The sequence below is a fragment of the Phascolarctos cinereus genome, unplaced genomic scaffold (assembly GCF_003287225.1).
Source record: "Phascolarctos cinereus isolate Bilbo 61053 unplaced genomic scaffold, phaCin_HiC Scaffold_3;HRSCAF=262, whole genome shotgun sequence".
In the NCBI taxonomy this organism is placed as follows: Eukaryota; Metazoa; Chordata; class Mammalia; order Diprotodontia; family Phascolarctidae; genus Phascolarctos; species Phascolarctos cinereus.
The window spans coordinates 159,537,815-159,552,990 of NW_027555736.1; the positions used below are offsets into that span (position 1 = coordinate 159,537,815).

General features: G+C 36.8%; 1 protein-coding gene across 1 annotated transcript in view; it reads right to left on the reverse strand.

The window, feature by feature from the left end:
- UNC13C (unc-13 homolog C) overlaps positions 1-13,673 on the reverse strand; it is a 705,000-nt gene extending 691,327 nt beyond the window's left edge. The window contains exon 1 of the mRNA XM_020981173.2: positions 10,614-13,673. Coding sequence (XP_020836832.1) covers positions 10,614-13,599 — 2,986 coding nt within the window. The 5' untranslated portion in view covers positions 13,600-13,673. The remainder of the gene's footprint in view (positions 1-10,613) is intronic.
- Between the last annotated feature and the right edge of the window lie 1,503 nt (positions 13,674-15,176).

Genomic DNA, 15,176 nt, shown 5'->3' on the forward strand with positions numbered 1-15,176 from the left:
TTGGGGAATATACCTAATGGTGGTATCTCTGGGTCAAAGGATATGAACATTTTATCCACTTCATTTACATAATATAAAATTGCTTTCCAAAAGGGATTACTAATGCACATCTCCACCAACAATGCATTTGTGTGCCTATCTTTCTACAATCCCTTTGATATTGACCCCCAAACTTCTAACATGAACTGCTACCAAATGTGGACTCCCCTATCCCATTATCAATACACTTAATTTTTTAATGTAAATGCAAGACTTTCCATGTATCCATGTTAATTTTCATCTGTTTGGTTTTAGTTCAAAAATACTATATACATAAAGCTAGTTTTGAAGGTTGATTCTCACACGTAGTATTTTAACTCTTCCGGTTTTGTATCAATTGCAAATCTGATAACCAACATCCTTGAGAAAAACTCCAAGTCTTTTCAAGCTTGTCCTGACTCTTTCCCAAATCCCATTTCTACCACTCACTGCATTCTTACAGAAAACTGTATCTCCCTCAGCTCAATATTCAAAATAATTAGGGACACATGAATGTGCTATTAAAGCATTGTATGATACATTTCAAAATCTATTGTAAATTATTTTTAGCCCATATTAATTTGTATTATCCACTTCCCTCTTCCTTTCCATTGACATCCCCAGAAAAAAGTATGAATCTTACAGAATCTCTATCTACTCTGGACACCTAAAACTTTTATTTGTATAAGACTATGAACATCTTTTTCACATGATATATATTTTTATTCATTGTCTCTCTGAAAGTTCCCTACTTCCTTTTATAGTAGTACATAATTCTCTCTAAATCATCTCTAGCATACTACCACATTCAAATAGGATCTTAATAATTTTTTTTTAAATATCTATGTTGTCTGTTCCCTTCTAAGGTCCTTGCTATAAGCTTTAATAGTCTATTATTCTATAGTGCTGAAGACAAAGCGTGAAGATTGAAAGACATGAGTCATCTTTGAAACTACAGGTCATAAAATGCTGTCCAATGAATACGTATTCTTCAATTAAGTAAGTCACTGAAAGAAAGAACTTACTGAGTGTTTATTGTTTATCCAACTCTGTCCTAGAAACTATAGGAAATACAAAAGTAGTCAATAGCAAGATACCTGCCTTATAAGACAAAAAATAGCCAACATTAAAAAAAAATTAAGGCAATTAAATACCAACTTGTGTGGTGCTGACTTTAAATCCTATAGGAATTTAAGAGAAAGTAAAATGACTGCTGTACTAGTTTGGGAAAGATGGCAAAAGACAAATACACTTAAGTGTTGGAGTGGTTGAGGAAAGTTAGGTCCATTCAAACACTACAGGTGAAGCTGTGAATTGATCCAATTATTCTCAAAAATAGTAATTATACTGTTACTAAAACATAACCAACCTTTGCTTAAGTAATACTACTTCTGGGCATATACTAGTCTTCGAGGAGATGAAAGTGGGAAAGCTCCCATATGTATGAAAAATATTTGTGGGAAAATATTTTAGTAGTAAAGAACTGGAAGAAAAGTCAATGCCCAAACACAGCAGGGGCCTAGTATTAATGAAGAGTTAAATGGTCAATGGAACATACCAGACAAGTATAACCCAGAGTCAATGAAACTTTAGTTTCATTGGGTCTTCAACAAACACAAGAACACCACCTGTATAAGGATTCCCTATGCAACAAAAAATGTCAGTAAAATCGGTAAACTGTCTGGCAGAAATTCAGTTTAGATCAATATCTTATACCATATTCTACAATACATTCCAAATCAATGTGAACTAAACAGAAAAGGTCACATCATAATAAAATTAGAGAAAAATGAAAGAAGGTGCCTTGCACAATTGTGTATGGGAGCAGGAGTTCTGAAATAATAGATTAGTGTGATAGAACATAAAATGTAGAATTTCATGTAGAAAATATAAAGCGTTTTGCATAAACAAAATCAATGCCATTAGAATTAAAAGAGTTAACTTTGGTGGGTGTAGGGGGGGAAGCCTGGTACTTCTGTTTGGTGCCCCCAACCTCTTCTTTCCTATCTCAAGACATGCTTACGTGGTATCCACTTATAGTCTAAGAAACACAGAACAACAGTGTTTTTTTTTTCCCCTCAAGAATATGTCAAGATTAGGATTAATAACTGGAAAACTGAGAAGAGAATAGTGGAAACTTCTATAGAAGCTGAAGACAGGTTATAAACCTGCACCCAGGAGAATTCCAGGAATATAGTCCAGCATGAATCTGAGTATAGAACTGGGAAAGATACCCCTTTACTTACTGACCATATAGAAATAGGATGACCAGGAAGACAGATTTCAGATTCTATGAGTTTAAGAAAGACTTATCTGGGAGCAATTAGGCTTGGAAAACAACATCCAAAAATAAAACTTTGTTTACTCCGAATGTAGCTGAACTTTTATCAGCTTTCTTTACCTGCATGTAGACCATACCCTGAACAATGTTCATGCTTTTGGAGTAAAGTACCTTTTGGGTGCTCAAGAAAATTTACCTGAAATTGTTTTGCTATCAACACTTCTCTATAGCCCTAAGGCCACAGTCCCCAAAGACAAAAGCTTCCAAGACTTTTAGTCATAATAATAGAAGTGATAGCCAAGGAAGATCAACTGGTCTTTTCATGTTTCTATATGATATAAATATTCCTTCTGGCCATTGTATGACCAAAGTGTTTCAACAAGCATCATCTGTGATATTTTCCAGATTCCTAGGCAGGCTACCTCTTGGGTGAAAAAGGGGTGAAATAGGGAGGAAGCTAGAAGGAAAGGTTTTTCTTCTTAGCCATCAGGAGTGTGCAAAAAAAAATATACAAATTAAAGATGAAGTTAGGAACCGTATATCTTAAAGTATTGCAAGGGATATAATCTAGCTTGAATGAAGGATAGGACAGGAACAGGAGGATGGGGGCTCCCTTATTCCTTCATACCCACCTATTTCTTTCATGCTGAAGTAGAAAAGGGGTGAACCTGACCTTCAAGATCATCACCATAATTCTTTGGACATTCATTACCTCATCTATAAACGAGAGGATTGAGATAATTTGTCTGAAGTCCCACAAGTACTGCATAACAAAGCTTATATGAGAACCCAAATATTGCCATCCTAAACTCAAAGGAGGAAAAGTAAGCTCATTAAACATACTTCTCTTGGAACTATAAAAGAATAGTCCGAAGAACGTACTGCATCAAGTAGACATCTCTATGGTATAACTCCTAGAATCCTTGGTTCCTCCAAAGCTCAGCTGGTGTACCATCTGTACAAAAAGCTTATTTCTGACTCTCCCAAGTAGTCTATGCCTTCCTCCCTAAGATTACTTTCTATGCACTCTGAGTGTATCTCCTTTTACATACCTATTTGAGAATAAGTTAGTCTCTTCTCCCTCCATCAGAACGTGAGTTCAGGGACTGCTTTTTCTTTTTCTTTGCATTCCCATTAATAAGGACAGTACTTTGGCATGTGACAATTATTTAATAAATTTTCTTAATTGATCAGTACCCTCATTCAACAGTGGAATTGCTTTGCAAATTTTTTCTATTTATTAATATGTGTTCACGCTATTTCCTGCAAAAGAAAATGTAAGCTACTAGATCTGGGGAACAGATTAACTTAAAGCAAGTAATGATACATTCAATTCTAATGCAATGCCTGCTGCTCTTTCTAACACAAACTTAAAATAGTTTAAATAAAATGCCTGGCTTAGTAGGAGTGGGTGGGTGGGGGGAACTAATCTATTAGCAATAGAAACTCTTACTCTGAGATACCACCATTTCAGAAGCCATATGAATAGGGGCTGGAGGCGGAGCTCTGAGTAAGAGGTGGGATACATTCTTCTGCTAAGAAAAATTCATGTAAAAGAAACATTAAACTCTAACTGGAGGCATATCAAAGCAGGCATCAAATTCATCACCCTTCAAGCAACTGTAATACTCCATTTATCAGCATTTAAGAGGTCCCTGGCTAGACCAGGATTTAAATCTGGAAAAATTAAGAACTGAATCTTTTACTTCAAAACCTTGATGTGTCTAGAAAACTTGAGGTTTTTCCATCATTTACAATTCCTTTTGACATTTGTTTAGTGGGAATTAACAGTGCCAGACAGCATTCTGAATTTTTAATAATCTGTTCTACAGAAAAACAGGAACAAAATGACATTTGTGTAAAACTAGTGAAAATTTGGCAGCCCAAAGCAATGAAAAGGCAGAATAGTGACTTACTTGTGGTATGATAGCAATTTAAATCTCATTGCCATGATTTTAGGAAACTACAATTTTCAAAGGAGTATGTTGCATTAATCATTATAAAACAGATATATTTCCAAGTACCCTGGGATACAGATGGGTCACTGGCTATGGCATACAGATAAGAGCAAGGCTTCTAGGCAAAGCTGGTGGTCTGATTTGGAGAATTATCCATAATTGTCTCTTCCCCTGCTGTACCATAATTCATTAAATCCCCACAGTGGTCTCTCTTAGGGAATAAGGCATTAAAGGTCTTTGTTAAAATGCTATATTTCCTCTGAGAAGGAAATTAAGGCACTGTAGATCACCAAACCTATTAGGCATTGTAAGTCACCAATACTTTAGCAGCAACTAGTTTATTAAATTATCTCTCACAGAGAAGAAGAAAACAAGTATTTATGAAGCATCTACTACATGCTCAATGCTTTACAATATTATCTCATTTAATCCTCATAACAATCCTGGGAGGTAGATAATCTTTATCATCCTCATTTTACAGTGAAGAAAAGTGAGGCAGACAGAGGATGAGTGACTTTACTGGGGTTACACAGATAGTAAATGTCTGAGGCCAGATTTGAACTCAGGTCTTCCACATTGCAAGCCTAGTGCTATACCCACTATGCCACCCAGTGCCTCAGAGATAGTGGAACTCTAAAATAATTTAACATTGAACAAGTTTTGATGAGTACACTGGACAACCATGAGAGTATGAAGTCCCTAGAGATTTGAAGCTATAAGGAGGGCATGGGAGAGCAACACTGCAGTGGAAACAAGAAGGAATGGTGGCAAGAGCTGGTGGGAGGAGCTTCCAGAATAAACAATGAGCTCAGAATTTTGCCTACAGCTAGATCTGACAGTAGCAACCCTAGGTTGGAAGTGCTCTATGGAAAGGGTTGAACTGGGTAACCTCTACCATACATTTAAAACTGTAATATCCTACAAAGTAGCTATAAATTATGAGGACAAGGGTAATTCAATTTACAATCTTGAGCCTTGAGGGAAATCAGGCTCCCACCATGCAGAGAAGAGCAATCCCTACTCTATCTCACGTCACTTAAGGAGTCAACCAGGATCCAGTATGGGGCTAGAAGCTAGAGAACAAAGATACATACCAGGTTACATTTCTAGGATCTCTTCAATCACTAGCATCTTTGCTAAATAAATTATTTATAATGATAGCACTGTGTAGCACTCGAATAGCCTATCACACACACTTTAAGACTTTAAGATCTACTTTTACCTTAGCTTACCGAAATACTTGAAAACAAAGAAGTAACTCATTTTTATAATTCTATAATTCTACAGAGATTTTTCAGGGAAAAGTGAGTCATAGGGTTTCATAGTAAGATTCTCAGGGTTCCATGTAGTTTGGGTTAGAAATGAATAAAAGATGTCATAACTGCCTAATGGTGGCCAGAGTAAGAAAATCTGTTGACCCCAAGCCAATGCCTAGGGAGCAGATGTCCATGCCACAAAACTCATCCTGGAACTTGGCAATTTGTGGGGCTTTCTCAGTGGAGATGAACAGCAAGGATCAGATCTGGACACTGACTCACTACTATTCCTTGGCTAGCTTTTCTTCCAAAGAGCCAAAGACATATTGGCAATGCAGGATGGGGAAGGTTGCCCAGCTGCTGCTGAAAGGGAACATGTTATTTTGAAAATTAGACTATTTCAGCCTCTTGAGCCATCAATCTGATACCCTTTATCAATATGAGAATAGCTTGGAGATATGTATGCTAATTTCCTTTAGAATAATTAACTAAAGCACTTAAAACAGATCTAGAGAAAGTTAATCTGCAGCATCTCGACTTCAAAATGTTAAAGGTAATCCAATTCCCTAGGTCTAGAGTAGACAAGGCAGTTACTTAGCCTAAAATTTTGCTTTTCTGTCTTAAAATTCTGAAAAGATTCAGGTTCTTGACAGCTTACATGTTTGTGCTTTTCATGTAATTTTCCAGAGGGATGCAGAAGAAGGGATCAGATAGGCACATAGAAACAAACAGGATATTTCTGTCATATTTCATTAAAGAAAATATATACTTTTTAAAAAAATCAAATTGTAAATAACTTGTTATTAAAAAGTTAAGGTATGATCAGTTTAATTTTTGCCTATTTTAATGTTGGTTTTTGAGTGGTTGCTAAGATTTTTTTAACTTAATTTTTTTTTCTTAAGAGATAAATGCCTTTTCTTTAAACACATTTTGCCAAGATAAATTGTCTTTAAAAAGTCAGTAAAATGAAATTCATGGCTCTGTGCCCTATATATAATCTTGCTTAGTATTTTGTACAATGCTATCTAACTAACTTTCTATCACAGCACCAAGATATGATGCTTCTCTATTTGTCTTCATATAAAGGGCTAAGAATCCAGAAAAAGCAAAAACTGAAAAAAATATATTCAATTGTTATACAGGTAATATAACAATCAGTAACTGAAATTTAAGAACAGAGAAGTAGAGACTACTCTGGAAGTAAGATAAATATCCAATCCAACATAAAGTAGATTTCAGGGAATTTTGACTCCCTTACACTTTCAAGTTAGCTGTACATTTGCATAAAAAGTCCCAAAGAAGAAAGCCAATCCATAATAAAAGTTTCTAAAATGTTGTAGGGCCATATATTTGCACATGGGTTTGGAGAATGTTGTTTACTTTAAGTATAAGAAATGTCTCTGTTAGACTAGGCTCTGAAAAACCATTCATCTGAGGAGAAGGACATGACGCACAATTCAATTTGAAGATATGGAGCTTCTTGGAGCATGTCACTGGCCAGAGATAAGTGTCTAATCTAAATATGTCTTATTTAAGGTCTGTGAGCAAGTTAAGAGCCAAGAGATCCACCAAAGGGTACAGATTCAGAATAGAAAAAAAAAAGAAAGTTGGCCTGGGAAGAGATAACATTCTACATCATGGTACACTAAATTTAGGAGGAATAACCACAGACCTGTCTTGATGGACTCCAGCTCCCATAGACTCTAGGAAATAGCAGTCCCCAATAGCAATCTATAGCAACTGTTAGAGAAGGAAACTGCAACACACAAGGTCATGACCATGATTAGTAATTTGACTAGTGACTTTAGGATCACAGGACCATAAATCTAATAGAAGTTAGCATTAATATAGGGCTTCAAAGTTTGCAAAACCCTCTACAACTATTATCTCATTTAAACTACAACAATCCTGGGAGGCTGGTGCTATTGTTATCCCCTTTTTACAGATGAAGAATCCAAGAGACACAGAGTTTAATGACTTGCCTAGGATCAGATAGTAGGTGTCTGAGGCAGGATTTGAATTCAGGTCTTTCGGTCTATTTATTACACCACTGCTTGCCAATCTAGAGGAAAAAGGAACCACGTAGTCCAATGTCCTCATTTTACAGAGGAAGAAACTAATACCTAGAAAGTGGAAGTGACTTGCTCACCCTAACAACCAGAATAAGAAAATTATGAGTGAATATCTGTTTCAAGGACAGGCAAGGGAGAAAAGTGTCAGATTCTGAATGCCTTATTCCCAAGGGTTGAAATCTTTGGAGATCATATAGGGAATAGTTTTACTCATATAAGGAGCCCAGAGGCAAGAACAGGACTTCCTTGGGTCATTGGTAAGTAAAGTACATTCCTTACAGGCAGCAATCCCAAGACAGATAGCATCTTATGGGAAATGGAGGTGGGGAAAGTGAGAGACTATAGCAAGAGTATGCTACCAATTCGCACACAGAGCTACAAGATGGGAAAACAGATTCTAAGGAGACTGAGAGTCAGTATCAACTGATTTTGTCAAATTGAATCCACAAATCTATAAACTAAGACCTTAGAATGTGATCTATCATCCAGCACTTGACTGATTCCCCTAACTCTAAGAATATGATTTGTAAGACAGCAAGTGAAGAGAAACAACAGAATAAGATAGAGTTATTTGGTGATTGAATATTGTCTTAAAGAAGAATTAGGAAGGTTTGGAATGTCAAAGTTAAATACAAGGAATGCAGTGGGCACACAAGCCAATAAAGGAAGTCAGTTTTATCCAGGGAGCAATTCACAAAATAAAGGCATTGTTCAGGGAAAATGAACATAGGGTAATCTGCTGGTGTCTTAGATGGGGTAAAGAGACTCACTATGGCACCAGAGTGAATGGGGCATTCTCTGCCAAACCAGTAAAGTCCAAAGGTTTTTGTTTTGTTTTGTTTTTAAACAAGGTTCTTATCTGGGTTTAGCAGGACCAGGCATTAGCAGAAGGAAAGAGGAGTTGCTGATTCATGCTAGTGGGGGTGAGGGGGTAGGAGGGAAGAATCCTGGGAAATTGCCAGCTAATTAATATTCAAACTTCAATCTGTGGGAAAAGGGGCTTTTGGCTCTATTACTGTTAATCTTCCTATGACAAAGTAACTCAACTTCCCTGACATGGATTTTTGAGCTTTCCTGGCATTTATTTTAGCTGGTCAGGAAGGCTACTAGGGTCATTACAGATGCAGAGAGTTAGATGTTGGAATTTCTGCCTTTATTATTTATTTCTGATGCCTTGAATGTTTCCCAGTAAAGTTTACCTGGGTATATGTGTGTGTAAATGTATGTATGTACATACTCTCCAGTTTCAAGGAGCAAAGTAAAAAATAAATAAATAAAAAGTGTGTCTATTCTCTTCTAGATAAAACTAGGATAGTGAGGGTTACAAGTTCAGAGCAAAGATGTATGGATTTGAAAAAAGTTGGCGATAATAGGAAACCAGTCTTTGATCTTGCTAATTAAAGAGTAGGTCTAGGAGATGATCCAAGGTGTGATACCACAGATCTTATCAGAGAGTAGGGGTAGGTAGAGGGATAAGGAATGGACCTGTGATTTCACTGTTATTGGGAATTTCCTGGGGAAGAAATAGCTTCCTGCATCATCTTTGCAAGTCCTGTGCAGTGCACAGAGAAAGGTTAAGAGACTTGACTAGAGTCACAGAGCCAGTACATGTGAGACATGGGATGTGAACCTAGATCTTCTTGGCTTCAAGAGCAGCTCTTTAGACACTATACCAGACTGCTTTTACACAGATTGAATTCCCTCATTTCTGTTGCTATTTTTCAAGTCTAGTCAAGTTAGTTTATATGTAAAGCACAGAGCACCCTGACACATTTCAACCGTGGTAGTGACTGAATGGTATCAGTCATGAAACAAATTCACCCAAGTGCTCAGTGATCTGACTGAACTAACCAGAAAATAACATAAAACTGTAACTCCAGTAAAAGAAAAAAGGCCTTTTTACCAGTAATTTAATAATTATATTAACTACCTTCTAATTTCTTGCCAATAAAACTTGATCTGATGAATCCATCCCCATATACATACAGTTAAATTAAATAAATATCTTCATTTGGTTATCAGGGATGATAACAATGACTAATAAATGCTCATTAGTCAGTAGGGGAAAGAGTAATATTAATTCATTAAAAAAACTATCATCATGGATAATCTCATAAAAAATACTAGGACACTTGTCAATAAGGTAAATCATTGAGATAAATAGTGGGAGACTTATCAGGAGGGTAAACCATGGAGGTCAAGATAAGTTGAGGTAAAATTTATATGAAAGGTCATAATTCAGAAAATTAGACCATTAAAAATGTCTTTGTATTAAGATGATGACTTTTCCCACATAAAAAAGGAAACAAAATCAAATTGCCTCCTTAAACAGTATACTTAAATATACTCACAGAAGCCAGGTCCTGAAATACTCCAGAACTTGAACACTCCTTTATGCCTAGCATAGTATCTGAACTATATAAATGCTTATTTCTTTCACTTCCTTCCTTTACCAATGGGACACCTAACTGTATGTTCTACTCATGTAACACGTTTAGAATTTCCTGCTGTTTTGGGGACTATTTTCTTTTTTCCCACATTTTAAGTCTATGTTGTCTTCAACTAGGTTTTTGATTAGGCACTGGCCCCTCCCTTCTTTCTGTCTTGATGAGTAAAATACAGCCAAGGCAAATATTTTAGAGATCCATTATGGGACAAGGGGATGATATCCATAAATTCACTCATTTCTTTATGCCTGGGGTAAACATCATTCCCCCACAACACATACTACAGAGTTAAGAGATGATTTTAATTTAGCAAGCTATGTTTAAGTATGCTATGGTTTGAACTTTTTAGGCTTAATTTTTTAATTTAATTATTTTTTTTTAATTGAGGCCTTAATTTTAGCCTCTCCCCAGCTTTAGAGGGGACAGCTTGAGTAAAATATAATCCCACCTGGAAGAAGCAAGTCTGTACAACAAAAGTAAATTATTTCTCCCCAAAATAAATATAGAATATACCTATGACAAAACACCCTTTTGCATTATAGGAACATTACATTTATAATGTAGCATTTAAATTTAAGTACCTCCAGCTAGAATCTTCTCCTCCAGCTCTGCCATTTGCTTCCTGTATGCTCTTAAGGCAGCTTCTTTAAAGGAGGGACGAATCCTCTTGGGTTTTGGTACTTCTGGAGGCTTTTCAGGGACATTCTGGTTTTCATCTTCCCTTACTTCCACTTCAGTTATTGTTCCATTTAAAGGTTCCAATCCCTCTTCACTCATCAGGTCATCTACTTGCCCATCATACCCCTCATCTTGTGGTGTTTCATAAGGTGTTTCATATGAAGGGTGTTCATACTCCTGGACATTATCATCCATTTCAGGAATGCTAGTTCTATTCTCTAGTTTAGCAAGAACTTGCTCCATCACTTCTACATAATCTGTTTCATGTTCAGTTCCAGGCTCACTGTAGTCTTCCTCATCCTCTGCTTTGTAGTAATATGGTTCAGTGTAGACATCAGAATCAAGGGTGGTACTTGACTCATTTGCAGTAGACTGGGATAAAGTTCTAAATCGCCCCATTAAGGATGACCCACTGTCCTCATATCCACTCAGGCTCTGAGTGCTTTTATTCCACACAACTTCCAAAGCTGATTTAGCTCGCTGAAGGGTCGATCCAAACTTTGGGAAGCTAAATGTCTTATCAGAAAGATCTATGCTCAATCTGCTGTGCCAAGACTTGGGTGCAGCATCCTCTGAAGCATCACTTGGTAACTCACTCTGGCTCCGATACAGCATTGGCAGTTGATTTTGATTTTGGTAAAGTTCATTAGAATTGGCTGCCGGATAAACATCATATGGGCCAACCCATTGGCCTTGTGTGTCATTATCCAACCCTGGGCATGGGGAAGAATTGTCATCTAACGTAAAATCATAGCTCTCTGAGTCATCTGGAAGGTCACTGTGGCACTTTCCTAGGTCATCCAGATCTTTGTTGTCACCATCCAGCTGTGGGTCTGACAGGCTGTTGGTGTCATAGTCAAAACCTTCCTGTGTAGATGAATCAAGGCCCAAATCTGCACCTTGTCCTGACTGATTCCATTCTTTCCATGGTGAGAGATCATCTCGTAAAGAGAGCTGGGAATCACTGTAATTGCTTCTGTCTCCTGATACACACACTACTCCATTACTGACACCACTGTCCACGGTTTCAGTGTTCTCTATTTCATTGGGACCTTGGTCATTTTGAATACTCCTGTTAAAGTTCTGGTCCTGGGAGCTGCTATACCAGTTGGTGCCATCCTGTCTCCTCTGCCAAAGTTCTCTGTCTGAAGAAGATAAGAGAGAACTTCCATTTGTCCTGGTGAAAAATTGATTCTCTGAAAAATCCTCTGAATAAGATTGACACAGTTTGGAAAAATCAGATTCAGAATGGCTCAGTTTTGGTGTGAGAAAATCACTTTGTGAATGCCAGAGGGGAGCCATCTCAGCATAATAAGCTTTGGATTCCTTCTCCATGGTATCAGATTCGGGAAACTGTGTAGCTTGTTCATCATAGTCTGATTTACTTGAAAATTTGCCGCTATCCGCAGTTTTATTCCTACTTCTAGCATTATGAGATTTTGCATTTGACTTTGGACCACTTGCTTTGGTTTGAAACTCTGACTTTGATATCACAGCATAGCTGTTTTTATTAAGATCAGAATCCAGATCTTTATCACTATCATCTGGTGACTGCCAACTGCTCCTTTTGATTTTAGGCTCAAGAGTAGAGAGCTTAATGTCCATACTCTCATAGGTTTGGGAGGTTGGCATTCCTCTGTCTTTTCTTTCTCTGATGTCATGAGTTAGAATATCTGTTGACACTCCAATGCCTGTTCCTTTAAGTTTATAAGACTTTTTCAATATGAAATCCCTCTGTTGAGGTGTTTCAAAGTATACAAGTATGGGGCGAGGCTTCGCATTTGGACAGTCCCTTTGCTGCCCTATTCTTTGAGCAAATTCTATTTTTATAGCATGGGGTGCATCTGAAAACCCCATTTTATCTATGAGAATCCGATATACAACATTTTCAACATATTCAAATCTTTCTTCGGGCACATTTAAAAATCTCAGACTTGCTTTGCTTCCGGTATGACTTATCTGTTTAATATAATCATGAATGTCTCTGGTTTCCCTTCGAGACTGGACAAAGCCAGTACGTAGCTGTTCTATTTCGCTTTGGACAACCTCTACACTACTAGAGATCTCATCTATGGAGTGTTTGAGAGCATTGACATGGCCTCTTAATTCGGAAAGTTCTGTTTCAATCTGGCTTATTCCCTGAAGTTCCTTAAATATCATTTCCATAACATCATGGGTTTGGCTAATGCAGCCAGATGAACTAAACCCAGGTTCAAGGGTGTTTGTTTTCTGGGGACGGGCAGTTCTGTCTAAAGATTTGCTTCGGAGTCCCCATGTTTTTTTCATTGTGCTCAACTCTGAATCAGAGGAGAGGAATTCTTGGCTCTTTTTCCATTTCCTCAATTTGCGTAAGGCTCCTAGTTTCAGGCTATGTAACGTGCGCTCCCCATCGGAGCTTCCCTCAGAGGGAGCTAGGCTGCTCAAGCTCTTTCTATTGCGTCTCACCGGCATTGCGTGTGAAGAGTGCTCCTTGATTTCAGCGCTGCCCTTGATCTCACTTAATGATTCTGAGTAGGAGCTCTCAATAGAGGATAGCTCTTGAACCAGATCCTCATTACTGGTGTTTTTCACAAGAATATTCTTTTGCAGTCCGTTAGCAATCGCGACACGATAACTGAACGTGGGAGAGAGGGAATATTCTCTATTGACTTCGTCTTCTGTGGACAAGTTGCGAGCAGATGAACACTTGGCAATGTTTTTAACGGTGCTTTTCAAAGTGGTAGAAAATTTAGGGGGTTTTGTCTGGCCAGACAGAGGAGCGTCTTGCTGTTTTTTGCTAGGGCAATTTTCTTTCTTTTTTGTAGTATTTCCCAATTTCTTTGTAAACATTCCTTTACAAAGCTTATGGAGAAAAGGTAAGATCAGGCTCTTAAAAAAGTCAGACACCATGGAGAGTAATCTACATGTCCCTTCCTGTTTAAAAAAACTGAATGATATACCCAGATGGAAATTTGAAACTCCAACCTAAGCATTACTGTGTTTTATCAATCACTTGAAGACAGTTGAGATGTTAAGCATTACAAATTTCTTGTCGTTGCATGAAGAAGGGTAAAGCTCCATTCATGGAAGATATTCAATTATGATGGAAAGCCACATTACTCTTTCTCTTCTTTCCATGGCTTGATGTAGTTTCTAAAAGGGAAGGAATTTTGTTAAAATAAATATTAAAAGTAAAAATTCATTCTACTCTCAATATTTAGGATCCCTAGAATCAAAATTAAGCTTAAGTGTCATATATAACACAAGACTTTTCTTAAACTCTACAGTATGAAGGCCCTCTCTACTCGTACATAAATTGGCATGTTTTTGTATTTATACATTTCTATTCATATTTTTCCCCCAGTAGAATGTCAACTCCTTGAGGGCAGTGATCATTTCTGATCTTTGCATCCCTATTACCTTACACAATTCCTGATACCTGGTAGGCACTGAATAAATGATTGCTGAATTGAGTACTTCACCAGATACCATTGAAATACCCATAATGCTTTTTCTAGATCAATATAAAAATGGGTTATGGTTCTTTTTTTTTTTGATAAATGGTGATTGAATTCAAGCAAATTCATTGAAAAAAAGTTTAAAAGACTTCAGTAACTGGTTAGCAATTATCTAGCAATCAATTGGGTTTTTTTACAAAGTAATTATTTACAACTATTACTAAAACTACTTAAATCATTCCCCTAAAGTGGGTTGTATATCAGGACACTGCTAATAATTATCAATAGAATACTAATAAATAGAAAACATTTGGTCCAAGTGTGATGTAAATGGCAACAGTTAATCTAATATAATATTGTCATTTTATCTTTGCTATTATTTATCATAACTGTACTTATTAATATTATGACTTTCTCAGGTTTTCTTTCCCTACCAACATTTTTAATTCTGAGTCAACACACTTACTAAACACCTTATATAACATATAGAGACACTATTGATATGTATAAAGGAAAATACAAAGATAAATAAAGCATGATTCATAAAGGTTATTATTTCACTAAATTCATCACAACAAATATAAAATTCAGATTATGGTCCTGGCCTCATAGAGCTTACATTCTACTGGACCCAGGTAATATGGAATTGTAAGACCTTTCTTCTCTTATTTTTAATTATTTGTTGTTACATGCTCTGGTTATTTTTCTTAAATTACATGAACAATAAAAGGTTTACATTAACTAAGTACATCATCAAAAGGCAGCACAATGTTGTGGAGAGATTACTGGAGTTGGAGTCTGAAAGACCTGGGTTCAAATCCCATCTCAGACATTTACTAGGTGTGCAAGCTCTGGGCAATTCAATTAACTTCTCTGAGCCCATTTCTTCAACTGTAAAATAAGGAGGTTGTATCAAATAACTTTTGGGGTCCCTTTCCAGGTTTATATAACCAATCCTATTTTTTAAATGGCCAAGTAGGCTTTAGATTTTTTTTTCCTTATGTATTGAATCGAGAGGGTTTGAGGAAG